The 26,004-nt window shown below is 39.6% G+C and overlaps 1 protein-coding gene across 10 annotated transcripts in view; it reads right to left on the reverse strand.

Annotated features, from left to right (window-relative positions):
• The window catches only part of plce1 (phospholipase C, epsilon 1), a 79,286-nt gene that overhangs the window by 36,663 nt on the left and 16,619 nt on the right, over positions 1–26,004 (reverse strand). For all 10 annotated transcript variants that reach the window (XM_040038847.1, XM_040038843.1, XM_040038846.1 and 7 more), the window contains 2 exons: positions 5,306–5,499; positions 4,765–4,907 (listed from right to left, as the gene is read on the reverse strand). In XM_040038847.1, coding sequence (XP_039894781.1) covers positions 4,765–4,907; positions 5,306–5,499 — 337 coding nt within the window. The remainder of the gene's footprint in view (positions 1–4,764; positions 4,908–5,305; positions 5,500–26,004) is intronic.

A 26,004-nucleotide genomic window follows, 5' to 3' on the forward strand; every position in this document is an offset into this window, starting at 1 on the left:
GGGCATACGAACAATACGTGTTTTTGTAATCCCTGAGAGTTTCCTTTTGATTCGCCACCACATCTGCTGTCAATGGGTCTTAAAAGCAACACAATGTACAATGACAACAGAGTGGAAGAAAGAAAATGAAAGAAATAAGGAGAAAGAAACACCAACATTGAGCTAGAAGGATGGCAGCCTGTAAACTAAAGCCACTTACTTCCTTCTGAGCAGTACAATGCAGGAAATGATCTCAAGAAAATCACTTTAAACAACCCCCACTTAGAGTTGACATAAATATGGCTAAATCCCACTGGTCTTCAGTTGAGGGTTTTTTTTTTTTGAGTCTGGATGCTTTAAGAGGAAAAAGCACCGCAGACGTAAACATTTAGTGCCAGGATTACACATACACTATTTGAAGAGTTACACCTCCTTCACAGTCCTGAAGGATCGCACATTTGAGGGCCCCGAAAAGCGCTATATAAATGCAATCCATCATTATTATTATTATTATTATTTAAGCAGAGAGTGTGTATATGTAAGGAATATATTTTGTTTTGACTCTACTTACACAACCTGCTAGCATTAAGAGGAGGAATAAATACATCAGTCTTCACCAGACTACTGATTTAACACAGCCATGATAATGTGTAAACGTATTCAAATATTATATCTAAATCTAGAAGCTGCAAAAGACAAGTATATACTTGAAGCCCACTAATAAAGCAACACATAATAATAAAGGTTAATGACAGAACTTTTATCGCTGCAAACCCAAGCTGTGTGCATCAATCGAGCGTTAAATAATAAGATAATTTGGCACAAGCCTGTTTTCTGGAATTACAAATCTTGTGTTAGCCGGCTGACTCGCTAAGGCAACACTTCAGTCGAGCCCGTGGAGAAGCATTCTTAAACAATGCAGGAAAAAAAGCAAACGGGGCTAAAGTGAGGCTGGAGTTGTGTAAGCGAGTTATCTGCTGAATCAGGATGTGAGAATGAAACTGACTCATCTGCGAGCCCGGGTTTGGTGAAGAAAAGCACCTTGCGATTGGTAGCTCAGTGGTTTTCAAATACTCTTGTCAATTGTTGTTTTATTTTGTCATTTTTTAAAGCAATTGCACTGGCAACATGCAATCTATGCATGAATGCCTAATCAAAGTCAAAGCTCTTGTTCAATTATTAGCATTTTACACCTGCTTTTGAAGCGGAATGAGAAATTCTCATTTAATTTCTGCCTTTCTACCTCACTCAAATCTCTCCATAGACTCCAGAGTTGCACATCCTACATTTGTTGTAATCTGAAGCAGACTGAAAATGGTACACAAATAAAGTAACATTTTAGCTCGTAGTGCGGGTTAGCTCCAGAATGTTGTGAGATCCTTTGCAGAACATGCAAAGATTTAAAATATCTTTGCATGTTCTGTATGCAAACAAACAAACAAACAAACAAACAAACACAATGTATACAGAAGCACATAATCACATATGTGCATTTTCATATATCAAACATGAACAACGCTTGGCATCAGCTGATCCGGCGTCAAGCTTCACACGTTAAAGACGAGCGCCATGAAAGATAACTGCAACCCTAACTACCAGCATTCTCCACAGTGCGGTGCGCGCTCTCCATTGGTCTGCATTCCTCTTTACCTGCATGTTAGCGGCATAAACCACCCTGTCCTTACCCTTTTGCTTCCAAATGCCAGTATTTGTGTTCATAGGTGTCACACGTTTCCCCTCACCACAACATGACTGTCACGCTGGCTCAAACACATGCCAACATGAGTTGCATTTATCATTTTCAAAATGGTTCTCCCACTCTGCCTCTAGAACCAAATGTTGATGCAACAGAAAAACATAACGCATTTATACAAATATATGTATGAGGAACGAGAAAAACCCTTTCATTTCTTTAGAGCGACAGGGCAGTAAAGAAGCCTTCCACAAACACACCACCTTTCAGAACTCATAGGAAAACTAAGAATAGACCAAGGCCAGTCCAGCAATAATCTTTGGGGTGGCTGTAGCTCAGGTGGCAGAGCAGGTCAGCCACTAATCAGAAGGTCGGTGGTTCGATCCCAGGCTGCCTCCTGGCTGCATGCCAAATATCCTTGGGCAAGATACTAACCCCATGTCTACTGGTGGTGGTCAGAGGGCCCGGTGGCGCCAGTGTCCGGCAGCCTCGCCTCTGTCAGTGCGCCCCAGGGCATCTGTGGCTACAATGTAGCTTACCATCACCAGTGTGTGAATGTGTGTGTGTGAATGGGTGAATGACTGAATGTAGTGTAAAGCGCTTTGGGGTCCTTAGGGACTGAGTAAAAGCGCTATACAAATGCAGGCCATTTAGAGCGTTTGTAGCAGAGACGCAGAACAAGTTTCAAAATAAATAATCTGTATTGAAAATCCTAAAATTGTCATGTGCATATAGTCTGAATACACTAGGAACAGCAAACTTCTCATAATCTCTGTCTTTATATCATCAGGTATGAGAGCCATACTCTAAATATAAATATATACAGTGGACACACAATGTGCACAAGAAATGAATTAAGGAAATAATCTGGTAATAAATCTGTAAATATGTCTGCATATGTACTATTTACTTTACTAGTTACTTTAACAGCTACATAACTTTGATTGTAAAGCTTTAAAAAAACATAAAGACCAGAATCAGGTTAGAGCACTGAAGAGAGGAACAATACCAAAAATGGTAAGAAAGCAATAACAACACCAACACTATCCAAGTTTGAAACTTAATGCAGAGCTTGCCCAAACTCGGGATAATAAAATGTCTTTTATGACATCAGATAATCACTTTAGCCTTCACGTCTTTAAACCTGTGCCCTGACAAAATGTCAGCTGGGGGAGTCAATGCCTTACCCAAGGCCAATTTTACAGTAATAAAGACCACTTCTGACTTTTCAATTCAGCACTCCTTACTTCTAGGCTCGTAAGTGCTTCAGAGCTTTTAAAAGAGGAAAACTACAGCATGTGTTTGTTACAGGGATATCATAGTCTCTGAACTAAAAATAAACTAAATATAAAATCATTCAAATTAGATTCAATAAATATATTACATCACAATAGCAACACATGCCTATTTAAAAGCACAATAACATGGCTATGGGTAACTAACTTTGTTGCTTGATAACAAATTCTACAAGTTTTGACGGGCGGGGGTTCATGCTATGCATGAGCAAGACTTCTAAGCTGCTATGTGTGCGCGTGTCTGGCTCAATTCTGTTTCCTGTAACACCCATTAGAACAGAACAGTGTGTCACGTTAAAGATATGCACTGTGTAAGCGTGCGTCTGTGTGCGATTGTGTGTTGCCTCAAAAAAGCTGGCCTGACAAAAACAAATGCTTTATAATTATTAACACGACCGAGAGCAAATCAAAAAGAAAGAAACAGAAAAATGTGTTTGCATACTTGTGTGTGCATCTGAGTGTGTGTGTCTCCTTGATCCTGTCAGAGACAGCCTGTCCGCTGTCTCACTGCCAGTGGAAATTAATGACAGTATTGGCTTACATTTAAGTCATACGTAACATCTCTACAGAGAAGGTAGACAGACAGCTGAACAACGGACCGACAACCTGACTGGTTGGACAATGAAGTCATGTGGAGACTGAGGAAAAAGGGCAGTGAGAGTGAGAAAAAGAGGTGAAACGCAATATGCATGATAGAATTTAGCTTATTGTCTTATCTTCTCACAACTGACATTTTAATTTACTCCTCAAAGCATTTAAGTGGCAGAGCTTGATGATCCTCTGCTGCATAAAAAGCTGGAATGTAAGTCTATCATGCTGTGATTCCGAAGCTTTTCTGGGGAGCGGCGCAAGCATGTTTGAAGTGCATATCGCCTCTTTTCAGATAACCTGATGTGTGTGTAATGAGCGTTGTGTAGACTCTGTGATGTCTGGAAGTTTTTCCTTCCTTCTTAAACCACTTGAGCGCGAGTGTATCTAAATTAGAGAATAGAAGGGAAAGGGGGAGACGGTGAGGGCTATGTGAATGGAGAGAACACAGCAAGGCAAATAAAAGAGAATGGAAAGAGGGAAAGGCCAACCACTGGGATCAGCTACAGACCCCAACATACCCAGATCACGCTGTGGATAAGGAATCATGTGGGAAAAGTGCAGAGAGGAGGAAAACGAGGGGAGCAATAGACCGCAGGGGAATAATGAGAATCCCAGAAGTTCCCGCTTCACTTGGGATCCAATTTGTGCACCTCTGTTTATTATCTTATGAGCAGAAATAAGAGCCAATTATCCTATAATGTTGAGACAGGTGTCAAATTAATGGAAATCTTAACAGAAAGTGTCTTAGTAAGGTGTTAGACCACCACATGCTGCCAGAACAGCTTCAGTGTGCACTGGAATAGATCCTCCAAGTCTCAGGAGTCTCTTCCAAAGGATGCTGCCTCATTCTGTGTTTTGATGATGGTGGACAGCGCTGTCAGTCCAAAATATTCCACAGTTCTTTGTTCGCATCGAGATGATGATTGCAAATAGGATAGCATTTAGGTCACTTCATACTTCTCAAACCGTTCTATGGCGTCTCATGCCCTGTGATGCGGGCATTATAGCAGAGAGCATGTTTCACTCAGAACAAGTAGAATAAGTGGGATCAAACCATGCCAGCAAAAATGTCCTCCACAGCATAATTTATTAATTTTTTTCCTTATAATGTGTCATCTGTCTGTGTATTTAAGATACACATACTCTGTATCACATTAAGTTATTTTCCCAAGATTACATGCATGCAAACAACAGCATGAAGCCTACCTTTCAAGACAGCGTGGCTGTTGGGGCACTGGGGTAATGGGTAAAGGAGTGCCGTGCGAGCACCAAGCACGAGTGTAGCCTCTAGCAGTGCTCCAGTTAGCAGGGAACCCAACTTCGTCTTCTGGCTACAAGACCGATAAAACCTAGAAATAAAGTTTGTTTGCAACTTTAATCTAAATATCTCATGATATATCCAGTCTGTAATTTCCAGAGCATTCAGATTACATAACTGAAGGTAAAATATGTAGCATTTTGGGGATGCATGCAGCTGACAAGCAGCACCACTGTCAGTTAATCTGTTAGCAAAACTCTTACTAATTAATGGTTTGACCAATTAAGAACTGGAAAGTAATGGAATATTCTCTACAGCACAAGATTTTGCCCCCAATTATGTTCATACGTCTCGCATGCAGTATAATTTCACACCTAAATTTTCTTCATTTTGTAAATTGTATCATTTTGTGGACTCAGTCATTTCCCTTAGGACAAATTTTGGTTTAAACAGGACATTTCAGACAAAAGAAAACATAAATATCCAAACCTGGAGGTGTAAGATGAATGACAGTGCTGAGTTTTAATGTAGGGCTTCAGATCAAGGCTGGCTGGGCTGCTGCTGACCAAGTCCACTGGCCAGAGAGACTCCCTGAGACAGACACATCCAGGGCACAACAACAGGAGCTTTTTGGCAGGATGAATCAGGTTGATCTCCTCTCTTTCCTCCACATAGTTGTTAACCTGTAAAGGAAGCCATTACCAAAATGGTTATTTGCAAAGAACTAAAAATGGAAACACCTGTTTGTAGGAAAGAGACCTTATACATGTCCATATAATCAATATACACAAGCAATTCTAAACAGGCTTGGCTTTTTCACATACAGTGCTTACCAAATTTATTAGACCAACTGTCATTGAGAACAAAAACAAAAAAACAAGCATTTTAGAAATCTGGCAAAAATTGTTGAAATCTAAAAATTAAAATATTATCTATTTGGCAAAAAAAAAAAAATATACATTTTATACCCAAATCATAACATTCAACCACTAAAACTAATTTTTATGTTCAGGGATCTGAGTAAATAACTATAATTTTAATCAACTATAATCAAACTCAAAAAATAATAATGTGCTTTAATATATTTTTTTCAGCTTTTTGTTAAACACTACATTTAAAAATGCATATGTAACAACATGAACTATAAGAAGTACCAGCACTGGTAATTAAGGGCAACAGTGGCATTAAACTTACATTTTTTTTAAGCACTATACATACATTACGTTGGCTTTTATTTATATAAAAGTAACTTCCATTTAAAGGTTTTGTTTTCAGGAAGTTGAACATACATAATGAGTACAATATGATCATCTTTAACAACCTTGAATACCCTTGTACGCGCTAATAGAATACGCAAGATGAAACAAAAATGTACTTAATTCGGTGCCGTTGCAGTGTATTGCGTAACATTTGAATTAGAGGTCACTATCATGAGCTTCTTCGACATAGTCATTCTTAGAAGCAATTTCTCTTCAATGACAAGAAAAAAATCAAAGCTTCAAAAGAAATAATTAACTGAGAGAACTGCGATTGAGGCACAAAACAGATAGGAAGAAAGGGAGGAAAAAGACCTTGACAGAGTGAGACAGACAGATATGTGGTATATAGAAAAAGGCGAATAACAAGGAAGATGGAGAGGAGAAGGCTGGAGGCAGCTGTCAAGCTTTACTGGGTGAACATTTTGACCTTTATTTCACGCTTTTCTCAGAAAAAAATCCATCTGACTTAAAGGAAACAATTATCAAAAAAATATCGCTTGTTCCTTGTCCTTGTTTGAACCTGCACAGGGGTTCTGCTGGCACAGATTTCAGAGAAACGCTATTAAGAAAAAGATTTTGTGGCACTGTAAGCGGGCGCTCATGCTGAGGATGGATATCACAATGGGGCAAAAAAATCAATACTGGTTTTAGAGTGGGGAATGAACACAATACAAGTTTAATGAGGACATATTCCTCGAAGTGTATGATCATCAACCGCTTGATAAAAAAAGCAAAAGGAGCAAGATTGCAGAAAAGCTAACGTCTATACAAATACTAGACACTGACTGGCACTGGTGTGGCATAATATCCACATGCACAACCGTGCATATTATATCTCAGTGGGATGGGTTTCCTGCATGGGGTGTAGGCCTAGCTGTTGTCAGATCTGGACCATCCCCAGGGAAAGGAGACATATCAGCCTGCACGTTTAGAGAGTCAAGAGTGAGAAACACAAAGAAGAAGGGTTACACACAAACGCGCACACGCACGCGAGTGAGCATAATTACCAAAAGCCTAAACTTTAAACAACATGTTGGAAGGAAAAAATATAAAACTGACATTAAGCATATTTGGGCTAATCGCCTCTCCCATTTCTTTCCCTCTTCTTATCTAACATTTCTCATAAAAGACCTTCCTTTACTGGCATCTAGAGACTGTGCATGTCCACCGAACAGACATTAAGTCTACTACTTTAAAAGGGTAGTTTTTCCACAATGAACGCCATGTTTGACCCAGGTCAAGCATAGCACTCGTGCCTTTTAATATTTATTCTGCATTTTAAAAGGGGTTGAATTTGAGTTAATTAGAGCTTGATTTTTTTTCCTATTTCCCATCAGTAATAAACATTCATGGGCAGAGAAGTTTCGCTGCTAGTAAACACTGCATGAATGCTCCAATACTGAGTATCAAAGCAACAGAAATGCCAGTGGGCCCAGCAGCTGCAAATAACCCCAAAACAGAAGAAATAGAGACTACAGAATTACATCTATAAACTGTTTAGAGGTGCAACTGATTCAAGGAGTCAAAAAGAAAGTACATTATTTTGATAAGCAATTATCAAAGTGTTTTGTTTTTCTCCGATATGAGTATTTGATCTTTTTATTAGTCATAAAAAGCCTTAAATATGTTGTGGTTTTGAACGTTTCGTAAGCCATAACAAGACATTTGATTAAATCACCAAAGATGTGGCCTCATTTTCATGGATGGATTCAAGGATTTCCTTTTATTTTGTTGGATACTTTTTTCCTGGTATTCTCCTCTCCTGTAAAATATCTGGCAGTCCAAGACACTTTTGTAAAGCGACCAACTGTTTTAAGACTTAAATATAAGTCGCTGTAATAATGAATAACCCCCGTCTATAACAGCTTTTGAGAAAGACCAAAACAATGAACCCCAGACTAAACAATGGTCCATAAGTCTAGCAGCTCTTTTAGACACAAGAAAAAAGTCAAGGTAATCCATTATGTGGCGATCACATGGGGCAACATCAAGTCTGTTGTTCTCCTGTAACACTTACTCTTTCTTATAGGTAACAAATGTTTTAGTAGCACAACAGACCTGAAAATTGGGAACTAACAAAGTAAGAAAAAGAGTGCGTACAAGCATGTACGTGTGCTAAAGTGAGCTCAACTCCAGAGGACACTGCAGGGAATCTGCTGCTGCTGCTTTTGATCGACACAAAGCAGCTGTCCTCACACACACACACACACACACACACACACACACACACACACACACACACACACACACACACACACACACAAATAAACAAAGTCATTATCAAACTTCAGGCAAACACATGGGGAAAGAGGCTGAATTTCCAGTTAAAAGGAAACCCACCTCCCTTTTTTTTTTAGGCTAAACTCCAAAACTACAGGTCACCATATATTCAACATACACAGGCACATTTTTCTTCATATTATAGAACACTGCTGAGTTTGTCATTCAGCCAGTTAGTTGCTACTAATATAGCATTGTATCTCATGTTACACTGTGCATGTGCAAGAAATGCTAATGACTTAAGCTCAGTTTAGGGGAATTGTGAATGCCAGAAGCGGCTGCACCCACTCAGCTCCCATGGACGTAACATATTATCAGTTTGGCTGACTGTCTTTAAAGTAACTGCCTACAGTTTGGTATATGATCTGTATTTTGGACCATTCTGGACAAATCTATCGTGCTTTAAGTGCTCAGCTAGAGCAAAACTGTGCTGCATAGGAATTATATACTGGATTTATGCTGTATCCTTTAAGCTATACAATTTAAGTTGAGTTGTAAAATCTTACATGATGTTGTTTCTCCATTCCTGGACATTTGGAAAGCGTGGACCTATAGTCATTTGTTGCTGCCACTTACTGTATGGTGTCAACCTACCTTCTAGCAGTACTGCGACCAAGGTTAGCTCCTGACAGCTGACATTTCCTTCATACCTTTCTCTTAGATAGATGGTTTCCTTTTCACCTTTGAGTTCAACCGGGGCAAAATGGCATCACCGATGTGACGGTGCAGTTGTTCTATGTTCCTATGAGCATGTTTGTTTGAGCCTTGCTGACATCCATACACCTTAAACTGAGGACAGGAATCAACTGTGTGGTGCTTATAATGGTTTCAACAGCTAATTGGGCATATTAAGAAAATAAAATTACACCTGACATATAAGCTATGAGTTCAATAAAACCTACAGAGCTGAGTTTCCTATTTAGTCCCATTAGCACCCTGCTGGGTAATTTCTCTGCCTGGCAACAGCCATTTTGGGAATGGATTAGCAAGGGGCACTGCAGGGCACCACACAGACTACTGAACTTTGAGCTGGAATGCACACAGTCAAAGACACACGTATGCAAACACATGCTAAAATGCAGACACGCAAACCCATTGTGACTCATGCCCGTGCCGTAATGTATATCATGCCAGAGGCATAAAGTCATGTATGAGCATGCTGGACACCGAAGACGCTCATGCAATCCCTTTGAAATCCAAACGATCCACATCTTGAACTCTTTACTTTGATCTCTCCGACCAATCTCACATGCACACTCACAATGACACCCCCTGACCTCCATCAACGGTGTCTTTCTAGCAGTGACACCAACGTGTACGTGCACACTCCTCTGCAAATACTTCTGTTTATATATTGTTCAAAGTTTAAGTACCGAGGCTCAACACTGCTCAGCTGCCAAATGCAAAATGCCACAGAAAAGACGGCGCGACTGTATATTCCACTTGCCTTTCCACCATTTCCATATATGCACACGCAAACACACTTGAATCTGGTAATGATATCGTGCAATTAAACACAAGTGTACACATGGGATTAGGCAAACCACTGTAATAGTACCATGCTCCCCCCCCCCAGATGCACTCTCCCACGAAGCTGACATTCAAGGAACAGAAATGCATCATTCTGTCTTAAATCTACTTTTAGAAGCATCCTGGAGGGTCTAGGTTAGTTGAGGTTACTGGTTGTATTTTCCAATACAATTAATGCTTTGCAGGAAGGAAGAAAAATGTAGGTGTGTGTTTACAATGACAGTTTCTTGCAAACGCGACAGATTTCATGACTGATAGATGCATAAAAACAAGCTAATTAGTCCTTCAAGGTATTCAACCTGAAACCGGAATTTTCAGTTCATTCTATTATCTTATGCGGATTATATTTGCTTGATTAATAAATAATATCAAAATTAGAACCTACCCTTTTCTACATTAAAGATTAGCATGAATACATTGTATTTCTTCGCCTTCAAGAAGACCCTAACATATTTAAGGCTTCTCTTTCATTTCATATTAAAGCAACCCTGAGTTCTTAAACTGCTTAACAAAAAGTTCCCAAAGCATAAATTAGAAGCTATTTATTCTTTTCATCCAAGTAAAACTTTACTCAGAGTTTGTGCCTTGAAACACAAGGACCAAAGAGCACAACATACAAATAAATTATATAGTAGAGTATGAAGAAAAAGCACTGTAGCTGAAAACATTTTTTTTTTCTTCGAACTGCCAAAAACTGACTTCTCCAAGCATAGAAATGAACTCTGTAATTCTCTGAATGTCCACAACATCATTCTTGAAATACTACAAATTACTAGAAGTTTTACATGCAGCACAGCCTAATCTTTCAAAACTCAATCACATGATTTTGGACTGTGTGTTTGCTTTAATGCGGCGAAAGCGAAGCCGACGAAGCTGGAACACGTGAAAACCTGCCCACCCAACACGACGAGAACATTTAAATCAACTGGGCCTCGTCTATTTGAAAGCAAGGTGAGGGGCGAGTTATGGACAGCAGCTCTTCTATCTCAGCACAGGGACACTCTAACCCCACCCTCCCCAGGAAAAGTATAAACCAAATCAAAGGACATAAACCAAGCAAACCCAAACATGCCAAGAAGATGTCCCGCCACTCGGGCTGAACATGTGATAAGGTGCAAACGTGTTTCTTACTCTCCAATCACCGGTGCAGATTTATATGTATGCACATATCACGCCATCCTCTTTATCCCGGCAACCTCTAATCCTGGTTTGTATCACTAAGAAACTCTCCGAACTGTCCTGCTCTGTTCTAACCTTTCCTGCCATTACTGTCTCCAGAAGGTAATGTTTGCTTTCCTGCACCCTGAGCCTGGACAGTCTCACTACTGACTGAGTGCCGTGCTCATTTGCGTCTACGTTTATGTCTCATTTTTGTGTATAAGCTCTTTTTTAATGTATTTATAGTTACACTGCTATGCATTAAATGAAAAATGCAGGCTCTATAAAATGTTAATGTTCATTTGCGAAAATAACCAAACATTCAAGTGTGAACGACACACCTCTCTTGCAAATTGAAGTAACTGATTTTCAGCAGGTCTTCCTTCCTCAACACTTCAAGCCCTGGTATACTTTCAAGCACTCTTACACATAAAGTGTGTTTATTTCAGTGACGTTCAAGGACACTGGGGATCATGCCCAACACCGCCGCATTTCCTGAAGTGGCATCTGTTTCTCAGTCTCGTCTTTTTTTTCTTGCTCACGCTCCAGAGCCTCCCACTTCTTTCTTTCAAAGTTGAAGCCAGTTTTCAGCTTTAAACCAGGAAAGCAGACATCATGCCACCAAAATCTTTATTTTGTCAACAGCATAATGCTGCAACAACTGAAAATGGGCCTCTACAGACATGCAATTAAAAATCATTAATAATTATGTTAACCATAAACGTCCATTTGCAACATTTCTAAACAATTAAGTGTGATTTTGTCTTTCAAAAACAATGCATCTAAGAGGGCCGCGGACTTGGAAGTGCTGTTGTTCATGTTTGTTTTATAAGTGTGCACTCAGTTTGTAGTGGCTGAGTATACATGTAACACTGTATTTACTCTATGATCTGTGTATTTATACTTCTGAACAAACACACGTCCAGCCTTCAAGCTCATCTTTTGAAGAATAAGTGTTTAGACTGCAGAAGCCTGATGTCTGAGTCCGAGTATCTGCTTTGAATAAGACAGTAGACTCTTTTGGTCTACATAAACACAGAATCTCTTGAGAAAGTCTCACTTATCAAAACATGTGAAGAAGAAATTAGAAATCAAGAGCAAGCGGACTGGTGCTAGAAATGCATTCACATAGTCAAGCACCTGCAACGCATTAGAGACAAACTCAGGAAAAAAAATGCCTACAACTTGCTGCACAGAATCAGAACTGAATATTCATGAACACAAAGCTTGCACTTGTTTTTTCATGCACTGTCTTGGCTTCTTGATTACGAAATGTCATCTCAGCGAGCGCTTCGGCCTTGTCAACCACATTAAAAAAGATGAAACTGGAGACAAGGGGAGTGTGCGGTACATCAGAAGCACATTGAGTGCCAGACTGGCAGCAGCATGCGCTCAGTTGACACATAAGATATAACTATAGGTCAGATGTTCAGTGGGAGGGTCATCGTGGGTTAGATTCATGCAATACTGTTCTGTCATTGTAATGTGGGTGTTGTAAGCATGTGGGTATTTGGGATCCCACAAAAAGGAAAATGATTTCAAGGGATTCCCAACTCCCACTGACATTCCCTTTGATTGTTACAGGGAAAACACAACTGTGATAACAACAAAAATAAAAATATAGTCGCAAGAGGTATATATTAGAACTCCAAATACATTTAAATCTGTTTCATAACAGCCCATTATTCATGAAATACCACTAGTAATGCCACTTGCTGCTACTAGATCCCTTGTTGTGTAATCGGGTTTCAGCGTCCCGTACAGCGTCCGAAAGCCTGGTTGTACAAGGCAGAAGCATAAAAAGGTCAAAATAATAGGAAGCAAACAATTAGAAACGTCTGAGGGAGGTTTGTCAAAACAGGAAGCGAGGCTCAACAAAAAGCAGGAGAGGAATTAAGAAAACGACCAGGACAAGATTAAGTGGAAGAGGAGGTGAAAATGAAGGGGGCAAAAGAAATGAGGGGAAAGGATACAAAAAAAAATAAGACAGTGGTGCAGGAAATACAAAAAGGGAGGTGAAAAAGAGAAAAACACAGGTTAGCACAACACAGGAAATGGAGAGGCACGGCCAACGGTGACTTGAATCATAATCCTCCTGTTGAATTTCACAAGGAGCAGTTTTACCAGAGATCCAAGAGTTGTGCCCACCTCCCAAGCACTGCCTCACACCTCTAACAAGCTTAGGGTATTATTGTGTGTACGTCATGTTCAGAGTTGAGAGCAGTGGAAAACGCAGAGTGATGGGCAAAAAGAAAAAAAAAAAAAAACTATGGGCAAAGTACTTTAGTAGAAACTAAAACAAAATGAACTGAAATGCAGCAACTACAATAACATGCTGCACAGATTCTAAGTTTGTGCTTGCACTTGCTGGGCATCCTTTAAGGTCATGCAAGAACAAAAGAAGAAAAAGCAAAGGAAACGAGAGCCAAGAGAAATTGCAACATATAAATGTATGCACAGGAAAGGACTAAATAATCTAATTTTCAAAGAGCAATTGGCGAGTAGACAGGAAATAAAGTCCAACTATCATACTTGTAAGCTTGCATCAACCCCAACCAGTCAGGGAGATGGCTGCCCCTCCCTGAGCCTGGTTCTGCTAGAGGGCTCTCCTTTTAAAACAGAGTTTTTCTTTCCCACTGTTGCCAAGGGCTTGTTCAGTGGGGGTGGTTTGATTGTTGGAGTCTTCTCTGCAGTATTGTACCTTACATTGTGAAGCGTCCTAGATAAATAAAATTGAATTCAATTAAACTGAATTAAGACATCAGGTCAATGAGTCGTTAGAAAGTAGTACCACGTTAATAACAAAATAATTATAGATGGAATAAGTAATCTTGCTTTTTAACTCTTAGTTATCAGGTAGTATCTACGATCCACTTCACATTAAGGTGAAGAATATTTTTTCATGTTAAATATAAGTTCACTGTTTTTACTTACAGTGTTGTGCACACAAATCAATACATGCAAGAGCAGAAAGACAGGACACAAAGTGTGCCACTAAGCAGCTGATAAGAGGGCCGGTGGGTGCTCTTGCAACGATTAGCACTACAGCTAAAGATCCAGCCCACAACCAAAACACTAAATCAATGAAGCAAATATGTGGTCATGTAAGCAGTCTCTTTATGGTTAAAAAGTACAAAGTAAAGGTGTGAATCCTTGCCGATGAGGATGTTCCCATTGCCATCCTCACATGAAGGAGGTAGGACTTAAATTAGTAGGAAAAAAAAAGAACAGAGAAGTTTGAGGGAAAATGAGGAAGCATTACGGAAAAGACAGAGGAGAGAGGAAGAGAGAGAGGAAAAAAAGTGGGGTCATCATGACGGCCAAAACAATCTGAAACCCATTACCCAGAGCACCCAGTGGGACCCCTCTACACCACCATCCTCCCCCACTTACAGTTCTCATGATGTCATACTACAGCGAGCCACCACACTCGCTTAAATAACAGCGCACAGCCTTGGTCAGACAGCCAGAGATAAGCGTGATGGATGTTTTTCACTTTTGAAAGTATTAGGAATAAATAACTCCACCTACTACATGCAAAAGAAAGGTGTCTTTTTAGAGAGTTAGACGAAATACAATGGCTCAGTTATTACTCCTATATCACATTATTGTTAGGGTACACTGGATACCAATGTTGCTTTTCTTACCTTGACACTTTTAGCAAGCCATCAACTGACAGGTGAAATTAAAAAGCTCTTCCAAAGTTCGCTGCTTTCTTTTCTTCCACATTCAAGCGAACACAAACACAGCAGAGAAGTTCAAATGCATGTTGATAGCACCATGCCGAGACTCTCCCTGTGTTCAGTGTTGCATAAGACATTCTACTTAATGAACTACACCAAAGCCTGTTGCTGTAACACTAATCAGACAGCAAGATCTGAGAGCAGTCCCCTACAGCCACAAGACAGAATGAAAAGATGCTTAAAGCTGAAAGGGAGTTTTCCCCCCTCTTTCTCTAAGTATGGCAAGAACTTGTAGTAAGCAGTTTACTTACTGTAGCACAGAATAAGCTGATCTATTGAAGAGAAAGGAAAAGCACAGAGCTCCAATCCCTCTTAGTGTGTGTGCACACTTACAGAAGTGAGAGAGGAGGGCTTGACCGGCAGAGAGCATGAGAGAAACGAAGGAAGAGAGGGAGTGTAAGAGATCTCTGAAAAACTAACAGAGAAGGGAAAGAAGGGCACGAGAAAGAAAGTAGGGAAAGAAACGAGACGGCGACTCAGATCTCTCCCTAAACAGAGAGGGTACCCCCATATTAGGTTAAGAGGCAACAAGCCCATCACAACCCAGCAACAAGAGGGAAGATTTTATCAGGGAGCACACTATAAACACACAGAAACACAGGCAACGCTGGTATACAAGGTTTCAATTGATCCTTCTCTAGGAGCCTGTCCAATGTGTAAACAATGTCTGACCGAACTTAAACGGGGCCTCTGTGTTTTCATTCAAAACAATTACACAGAACCTGTAATTAATCACTGAAGCCCCTCTTTCCTCAAGAGACAAAAAAGACCCCATAAGTCACTTAACTGGATCAAAAATGAGAAACCAAAGGTGCTTAGTTACGTTTAGGAATACAAGAAGATAACGTGTGGTTCCTGAACAAGATCGGGAAATTGATCTGAGCCTATTGTGAACCTTAAAAGGTATTATACTGTAAATAAACAGTCTTAAGAAGAGTAAAACACAATCCAATTAACTACAGTCTTCTATTATTATTTTACTTTTAAACTAATTCATGGGAGGTGGTACACTGTGCAAAGCTACAACTGATTACTGTTTGACCGTCAGCCTAAGATGTAAAAAATATTGCGTTAACGAAGATAACACGCTAACAGAGGTTACACCGGATGTGTTGTTAATAGGGAATGTGTGGTGTTGCTTATTAAAAAGCTTGATTGACTAAATCTTTTTCTCAGCAACATTAAATTACGATCCTTGAAAAGCCAACGGCACTAAACCTGTTGTCACCTTTAGAGCTTTATAATGGCTAAACAATATTCATGTGCCATAGCTTGGCTATTCAGGTGACGCTATGGGACCAATGAACCAATAGAAGCTGAGGTACAGCCACTTGACGCTTGCTATTAGCCTTGCTCTGGCGAGTGTTTCTATGCCAACCTCTAATTAAGGGACCAGTATTACAGCTTTTCGATTGAAGCCAGCACACACGTGGTAGCCCACAGCTCTTGCAGTTTATTACAAACAAACTCTGTATCATTATTACGTGTGCAAACACAATCTCTGCTTACACGTCAGATACGGTCAACAGATGAATAAATAAAAGAGGCGAGTTAATGGCAGCCAAGTTTAAAACATTAGCAGAAGAATTCTTTGATTATAGTTACGTGGATAAGCAGAGGCAAACAAAATGTGCGGTGTGGGGATGATCGATTCATTAAACACGCGGCGACCGAGTTACTTGTGTTTTGGAGAAACACAGTGGCTTTTGTGAGAGAAAATATCTGTTATGCTGAAGTGTTATCATAACCAGTAATACCAACTTACAACAGAAAAGAGGGGGAAGAAAGAAAAAAAAAAAAAACATGCTACCACACGTTAAGGTGTTTGAATTTGCTTAAAAACTACAGCCTGGGCTCTTTTGTGCCATAATCGAGGGAATCGGAGCGTACCCTCCGGTGTGGACACACATAATCGGAACAGTCACAGGTCTAACAGAATACAGTGTGTCCTATTGCGTGCGCCTAATCAAGTGGAAAAATGAATCTGCTTCATGCGCAGCTGACATCAAAGTGGTCTTCAGAACAAAGCAAACAGCTGGCCTGCCCTCGGTCTTTGCTTTGATCAATACGCAGTTAATGAGTCTAGTCTCCTAAGCCAGTAATGAGGGGTCAGATTCATGTATCATACAACATCTACTGCGTTAATTGCCTTTAGAAGACATGTTATTGGATCAATATTAATTAAGGCGATGATATACTGCAGTCTGTCATTGACAGACTGCAGATTTTTCAGCCACTGAGCAGAGACGCCAGCCATCCCCACACTAGAGTCCTTATTACAAAATATAGATTATAGTAACACACAGTCTGAAAAGATAAATATTGAAAATGACAACGTACTGTTTATATAAAAAGCATGCTGCCATCTGGTGGATAAGCATGTAAACCATTACAAAAAACAACTGTCCAGAATAAAACAATAATTTATAACTTCCAGTATATGACTTCTAGTTGGGTACAATGAGTCTGTTTAACAGGTTATTCTGAGCTTTAAAGAACGTGACAAACATCATTCATTCTGACATTTTGAAGGCAAGGCAGTAATTGGTAATAATGTAATAGCCTACATCTAGTAGCAAACATTTTATCAGCTTAATAATAGTTTCAATTCTTCTTCTATGGCAAGACTTTTGAAAAAGCAAAGAAGAAAAAAAAAAAAGCTATTGATGTTTCCAAAACTGTGACATTGCCGACTTTTTTACCTGACCAACAGCCTTCATCTCAAAGTAACTCTACTTAGAAAGGCACAGATTTACTAAAGTGTGCAGATCCTTCTCTTACACGAGCACACTCGCAAACGCACAGACCCACGCGCCAAACGGAGATAAAAGAGCATCAGTAAGTTGAGATTGTATGCCAGGAATTTCTGATTTCTCATGAAACATTAATCAAGACTCAAGGTTCAGCAGCCCTAGATGCTCACATACCAAAAATATTCAGCAATCCAAATTCATCTGCACAATAAAACATTTTATCCTCCACTAGGTGGCACCAGAGGCCGATTTATATGGCTATGCTCAGTCCCAGTTCAACCAGCTCTCTCTCTCTCTCTTTATCACAGCAGTTGTCATCCTATTTTTTATATTAAAAAAAAGAGGGGAGGGCATATGAGCAAAGCACTTTTATGCAATGCTTTTTCAATCCAGATCAAGGCTTAAGGACTACATGGCTACTGCTCATTACCTCTTAAGTTGTCGTCTATATTTTAAGCAGCACTTGATGAACCTCATGCTGGCTGCCAGCTTTGATTGTTTTTGTGTATGGGGGCTCCCAAAACTACTCAGATATGCCTTATCAGTTTAGTCAATGGTGTTCAATTTGAAATTACACCAAAAGAAACTTTATTTTGTTAAATCTCACTGCCTTTGGTGATGCATTTAAGTGCTGCTATGCAAAAGCAAAAGATGCAATTAAAAGCATCACTCGACAGCATCCTGCAAAGCTTAAGGGTTTAATTTTAGCTAAATCCCCTCTGGTTGACCTGTTAAGTTATGAGCTAAAGCGTTAGGAAGGGGAGGTGGCTGGCTATTTTTTGCAGCAATTGTGTTATTCTTTGAGTTTCAACAATAACACAATAAAAGCACTACCCACAACTGCTTCAGGCTCTCACTTTATCTGTTTTTTGGAGAAATATTGCTAGTTCATTTGCCTGCAAATGTCTTTCGAAAAAACTGCTAGAGGTTTGTGTGGCTTGTTTGGCCCAGTCATTATATCACTAGAGAAAGTATGGAAATACTGTAACACATACAGAAACCATGTTGTTAGAGGGTAATAAACTGGCCAAAATTCTAAGTATTTTTATTAGCTTCTACACTATATTGTGGTTTTCATCTAACGAGTGACACATATAGGCTTTGAGTTCATCTTGACTTTTATACAGTTGATTTTGTGCGTTGTATCTTGCAACACAGTGAAAGTGTCCCTGCAGGAACGCTTTCCTAACTCTGAAGATGTGCAGTTTTCCCACATTTTCACAGAGGTGTGAAAGGCCTGAACTAACATCTAACAGACGCACGCATTCTTAACCAAGCAAAGTGAAAGCACACACACGCCATTTTGACATCCTTGTGTCACTCCAGAAGACCAGCAGGTAAAATTTGTTTCAACAAATACAATCAGAGCTCCCACATGTGCTCCAGTGCAACGGATTTAAGTATATGTAGAATTTTAAAAAAAAAAAAAAAAAAAAAAAAAGGAAAAATCTGAGAATGGAGTTTTAGCACGTGTTAACACCTGAGCGGCCACATTGTTTTGAGATACTGTCACAAAACAGTACACCTTACAGAGGCATGCAAGACACCTACTGTCCTAACCCTTTTTGTCTGTTACCAGCACTTTGACTCACCAAGAGTGTCAACACACACACACACACACACACACAACACTAATCTCTGGCTAAGCTACAACACCCAGCTGGGCCAGAAAGTGGCCTGCTAGGCACATTCCTTTGTAGTGGCACAGCACACACAGAGAACACAAGAGGGATAGACACAAGGTTAAATGAGTGTGACATACATTGTGTAAGACAATGTGTGTGTTCCTGTAGGGTTGGTATGGGATTTTTTTTAAAATTTAAAATCAAGAATGAAAAGACTATTGTCTCAAAGCAATATTTTTAGACAACACAAACACACTAGCCACCTCATTAGTAGTGGGTCGGAACTCCTTTTGCCTTCATTCCATATCCCAAAGGTGCTCTGTTGGATTGAGGTCTGGTGACTGTGGAGGCCACCTAAGGGCAGTGAACTCACTGTCATGTTAAAGAAACCAGTTTGAGATGATCTGAGTTTTGTGGTGCGTTATCCTTCTGGAAGCAGCCATCAGAAAATGGGTACACTTTGGCATGAGCAGGGTCAGGTATGCTGTGGAATTTAAATGTTGCTTAATCGGTACTGAGGAGCTTCTCACGCTTTCATTTTGTTTACGCCACATTCTGATCCTACCATCCGAATGTTGGAGTTAAAGTCAAGTCTCTTTAGAGTCAAGCAATGTTTTTGGTACTCGCTTCGGACTTCTGCTGCTGTAGCCCATCTGCTTCAACATTTGACAAGTTGTACATTCAGACATGCTCTTCTGCGTACCTAGGTTGTAACAAGTGATTGTTTGTCTTGTTGCTGCCTTCCAATTACCTCAAAGCAGTCTGACCTTTGACATCAACAAGGCGTTTTCGTCAAAAGAACTCCTACACACTCAATATTATCTCTTTTTCTGAATATTATTCCAAAGAGCCTCTTCTCTTTAAAAAGAACTTGGCAGGAAAACTCAACTTTCCAAATTTGCATCTGATGAGATTTCTGGATCAGTTTCTGCTGTACAGACAGGACCACAGACAGAGCAGTAGAGATATGTGGCCATGAAGTTTTTCAAAAACCAAACAAAGCACCGACACCATATACAAACTGTGAAACACAGTGATGGGGAGGGGTGATGAAGTCCTCTGTGTACCAAAGTATGCAAGTATGTATGTATGTATCCATCCATCCATTTCACTTATCCAGTTCAAGGTTGTGGATCGCTGGAGCCTATCTTAGCTGCCATAGTGTCTGTCTGACAGATAAAGCTTGGCACAAATTGGGTTATGCAACAGGACAATGACCTCAAGCATATCAACAACACTACAACAGAATGGCTGAAAAAGAAAAGTATCAAGATGCTGCAACGTCCCAGTCAAAATCCAGACCTCAAACAGACTTAAACAATGTGGCAGGACCATAATGTGGTTACACAACTGTAAATAGGTGTGTGTGTGTGTGTATGAAATATATGTAACTAAATTCTACTCCTTGCTGATTAGGTGTACAAATAACAACAGCATGTTTCCTGCACTAAGCAGGCGAGACGCAATGTTTCATAACGGCTGTTTATCCTGTAAATATACATGTGGCGTGCTCAGGCAAATTTTACAGCCTGGCATCATCTAGATATTTTTCCTCTTTACTTTCATCATGGAAACATCTTTTTTCAAGCTGTTGATTAAATAAATAAATAAATAAATAAATGAACAAATATAAAGTGTGTGGGCTTAAAAAATTAAACAAGGTATCCACGTGGAGTAGCTCCATCTGTGAATTTGACTGCAACTTCATTTACTTTAACCTTTTTATTAACCTTAACCTATTTAGATTAATAGATTACTATGTTTGTTCACAGGTATCACCATCTTGACATCCATTCAAAATGATCCTTGCAAAGTGAAAGGAGTTTTTCCACATATACAGCACTTTTTTTTTTGCTTTTTTCTATTATAAATGTACCATTCTGTGCAAATATGCGTAGAATGAAAGAAAACAATGCCAGGTCTCTGACCCTAAGGATAAAATGAACCAGTCTATTTACAGAAACAATTATCGGAAAAAAAAATAAAATCAACGCAAGCTGAGCTTATGTCAACATCTGTCATTAAACAGAGGTCTAAAACCGGATATTTTCTGGACGTTTTAAGCGAGCACTAATTGGTAACCAAGATGTAGAGACATATACAGAAGTAATTATCTGAGCTCTTACATAAGCCATCTTTCACATGGATATTTAACTAGTAAAGGTTTAAAGGGAACACGGCATTCAACAGAGCAAACATGAAGAAGTTTAACAGGAGCTGCCATATGCCAAAGGCTGCACTCTTATTGCACGGGTCAGCGCAGTTATATTTGCACACCAGAAATAATCAGCTGTAATTTAGCACTGCAAGTCAGCCTGACATTAGCCACAGCCTTGAGGATGGTTATCAAATATGTTCCAGAGATGTAATGAAAAGAAAAAAAATGTTCACTCATATACGGAGCACTCAAACTTGCTTTGAGACAAGGTTCATTTTTTTATACAAACAAAAAAAAAAAAAAGTTAGGTAGAATGCAAAAAAACTAACTGCACAGACTGAGATTAAACTTTTAGCATAAACATGTTACACATTAACTTCTTCAGTCTGGGGAGTACTGAGGGCTATCTTCAGGTTCATATTTTCTTTTCAAACTGAATGTAAATTGAATGAAACTGAAGCGTGTGTGTGTGTGTATGGTTCTTATTACCACCAATGACAAAAAGAGAGAAAAACAGGGAAAATGGTGTAATGAGAGCTGAGGTCGCTCTATTAATCGACCCACGCAGGAAATGACATGTGTGTTCAAGGATTGTTGTTTTTGTGAATCAAACTTGACTGCAACCGATTTTGGTAGACTGCCTTTTAAACTGAGCTTTCTTAGCAACTGCAACAGCTACAACAATGCACACACAGTACAAGGAGCCAGGATGGATGTGACACCTTGTGTGTTTTAAAATCTAAGTATTTTATATGTTTGAGTCTGAACAATTGTGAGCTGCTGTGCGTTTGTGTATTTTTACAGTGTTTTAACTTTACAGCCCAAAAAATGTCAAGGCCAAACCAAGTATTGAAAAAACAAAAGCAAATTATTATTCCTACGGTTTATTGGAAGTGAATTCTCTGCTAAATATTTATTAGAGAAGGGGTGTCAAACATAAGGCCTGGGGGCCATAATTGGCCTGGCAAAGACTCCAATCTGGTCCACTGGACAGCTTTGGAAAATATGAAGGAGGGGATACATTTTTGGACTTTTAACTTTATTTTTATAGGTTTTTCAGCTTTTCCTGCTGATAAAGACCTCACTCACAGACATTCATACCAAACCAGAGTAATTAAGTAATAGATAAACAACTTAATGACAGAAAGGTTCCCATTTTCTACTGTATACTGTGAAAAAATTCAGTTAAAATTTTATTTTTTTATAAATATGGGACAGTGTGGGCAGTGAGCTACCAGAACTTGTCCGTAATTTTACATTTGGCATGTAGAAAAACTGAGACATGCTGTTGAAATTGCACTTCTTCATCCTATATTAAGATATTTCGGGGATTAAATGTGTAGTTAAATCTCTTAAAATTGACTGAAAGTGCAGTTTCACTCGTCTGGTCCATTTAAGATCAAAGTGGGCTGTATGTGACCCTAGTAGACAGATATTTTGTATTTTTAGCACCCAATTTAACAAAAAAAATATATAGATATATGTTAAAAGCAGAAAAATGAAGGAGTTAAAGAGCAGATCTATGAGTCGGTTCACTTGTTGAGACACTCAAGATGTTTGAAGAGTAATAGTTTCTAAAAATCAATTCTTCCTTTTCTTTCAGCTGCTCCCTTAAGAGATTGCTACAGCAGATTATCTGTCTCCATCTCCCCCACTCTCTCTAACATCCTCCTCAGTCACACCAACCCTCTCCAGTTCCTCCTTCACTGCATATCCATGAATCTTCTCTGTGGTCTGTGTGGCAGCTCTATCTTCAACATCTTTTGTGCAATATATTCGCTACCCCTCTGCACACGTCCAAACCGTCACCCTTGCATCTCTAACTTTGCACTAAACCTGAACTGTCTCTCTGAAATACTAATTTTTTAACCCTGGTCACTCCCAATGAAGATTTCGGCATCTGCAGCTCGGCCTTCTGTCTTTTTGTCAGAGCCACTGTGTTCAAATCATACATCATAGCAGGTCTCAGCCTTCCCTTTCACTCTTGCCACTATCCTTATGTCACAAATCACCCCGGACACTCTTCTCCACCCATTCCACCCTGCCTGCTCTCTCTTCATTATCGCTCTTGTGCACTGTCTGTCGCTTTGGATGACTGACCCCAGGTAATAATGTGGGATCCAAAGAAAAGGAAATAACCATGAAAAAGAAAGTTTGAAGTCTAAACTTTAATCTGCTGTAAATAACTAATGCTTAAAATGCTCTAAACATTAGTTATTTTCATAGGCTAGAGCATTTCAAAGCCTTCTGTTGGCTGCGTCAACAGTAAACACCTGAAAATAATCTGGTTCCTTGACAAAATTCTGTCACCACATGTAAGACTCCAGTGTGTGTGCTGCTAACAGTGAGGTGAAACTACTTAATTCATTTTGAAGAAGTCTTTGAGCACATTATGGACTTCTGTATAATGTTGCACCTATGATTTGCAGCCCTGACTTGTTCTTCAGCAAACCATAAAGTGAGGCTCATTGATATTCTCATAGAGTTACATGTTTTTCCATTAAACTGCTTATCCACATGGGGTTGCACAGAGGTGCAGCTAGAAGGGGGTCAAGGGGTGGACTTTAATCCAGCTGATGTTGGGAGAGATGTTGAGCACACACTATAGTGTTAAAGGTTGTTCTCCAAACCAAAATCATGAAAAAAAAAAAAAAATACTTTTTTAAGATGCAGCATAAAAAGGGAACGTGACTCTAACAACACATCACATTATCATGATTACATAAGTGAGCTGATTACATTTTAATGACAGCCTCCTGTTAGCAGCTGATCCATGGTACTGAATTTAAAGATGCCTTGTTCAGCAAGGATCAGTGACAGCAGTTTTTGATAGACAGCACAAGGCATTTAAAATCTATTTTCCCACCACAGATATTCCTGGAAATGGAAACATATTGGCTGTAGATCTACTTATGACAAGACACACTGAGGAAATAGGAAAGCACAGAACATCCCCAGAGAGAACAATGTATTCATGCTCCTAAAAACTACTTGCATCCTCAGTAATGGGTAGAAGATATATTTATAAGCATCCATCTCCCAGCCCTATAACCACTTAGCCCATACAGCTCATGTTAAAGGTTTTTAATGATCACTTACCACTTTTCCTGACATCATTGCAATTTAATAAAGGGACTCAGCAGGGCTCTAATTGGTAGACTCCACAAAGGCAAACATAAAATGTTTCCTTCAGAGACCATTTGATCCTCATGCCAGGTACGTGTATGAGTGCTTTCACTCGCATAACATACTGAGACACTCCCCTTCCCCTTATGTTACACTTCCCTGATACTTTTGGCAATTTCATTTCCAAAGACTGAATCACGGAAAGCATGAACACAGTTCAACAGGAAGATTGCCAATTATAGTTAAACTCTGATAAGGATTTTTGCATTTTATAAAGAAATTGGGACGCAGAGGAACCTTTTTTGAAAAATAAAGGTGCAAAACCACTAGACATAGTAGCTGCAGTATGATCCTAAAGAGCTCCGTTTGGTTTTGAGGGCTGTATTTAGGCAAGTGCACAAATGCAGATGTTAGAAAAGCAAACTCTGATCAGAGAAATAATAGTTTAAGATCTTAAATATTTTATAACATATATGTACAGCTTGTACTGCAAGTAGTTTAGGCCACAGTTTATAGTCATGACAATGCATAGTTTGCTTAGGCTCATTAATTACAGCACATAAAAACAGTCAGGTTCACAGCTTTGTCTTGGGTTAATAGCTGTTTTGACTTCCTCTTCCCACCACCACCACGAGGTTTCTCACTTTTCTTCCATAGTAAATTTTCCTCTTTTTCCACTGTTAAAGTTTCATCTTCTCCTTCTCTTTCTCTCCAACCCAACTCTCCTTTACTCTCTTTCGCTGCCCTGCTCCTGTCCCTCCTTCACATAATCCTGTGTTCTTTGGCTTGCTTGATTAGCTGAGGCAATAAACACACGAACCCACAGGATACCTCCAGAAAACTCCTCAACATGATTACTGCAGAGTCAGGCAGAAACACCACATGTAGGAGGCCTGCGCGCTATAAAGTCTGATTTGCTTTGGGGTGTGTTTATGTGCACGAGGGCTTGGCACCATAGCGGACCGTAAATGTTTGAGGGTTTGCGTCAACAAATTTGTGCGAATCTTGTTAAAAATTATGCAATCACTTAAAATGCCCGTAACATTATGACCGCCTACCTGAAAGAAACACGCTGTTGTATAATAAAAAGGCTGTTTTGACTATCTGCTGTGTATCAGCCAGTAAGTAAGAAGAAAATTCATGATTTGGGGATCTTTGCATCTATGTCTCGCTGTACAATTTGGTAAATGGATGCGTTCCTTCTCTAATTCTTTTATGATCTTGATGACAACTTATTCCTCGGTGCTTGGTGTTGTCAGAGTTTCTCTCTTGACCCTTCACTGGAGGAACTCAGCTGGTGTTTTGACAAGGGAACTGCTGGCAGCTCCCCAGTTTTCAATAGGCTCATTATTAAAGCAGCTCTCCGTGGACTACCTAAGCCATAATTCTGCAACCACAAAGGATTCATAAAAACTCTTTGGCAAAAGTCAGAAACCATGCTGCAGCACGCACATGAGTGGAACTATGTGTGTTTTAATGGCATCAGTGCATAAGCGCCCTCCACACGTGAGAAACTTTAGACAGTATCTGGCTCTGTTGAGGGAAAAAAAGGAAGG

Source organism: Simochromis diagramma, unplaced genomic scaffold (genome assembly GCF_900408965.1).
Source record: "Simochromis diagramma unplaced genomic scaffold, fSimDia1.1 OVJJ01000402.1, whole genome shotgun sequence".
NCBI classification, from domain to species: Eukaryota; Metazoa; Chordata; class Actinopteri; order Cichliformes; family Cichlidae; genus Simochromis; species Simochromis diagramma.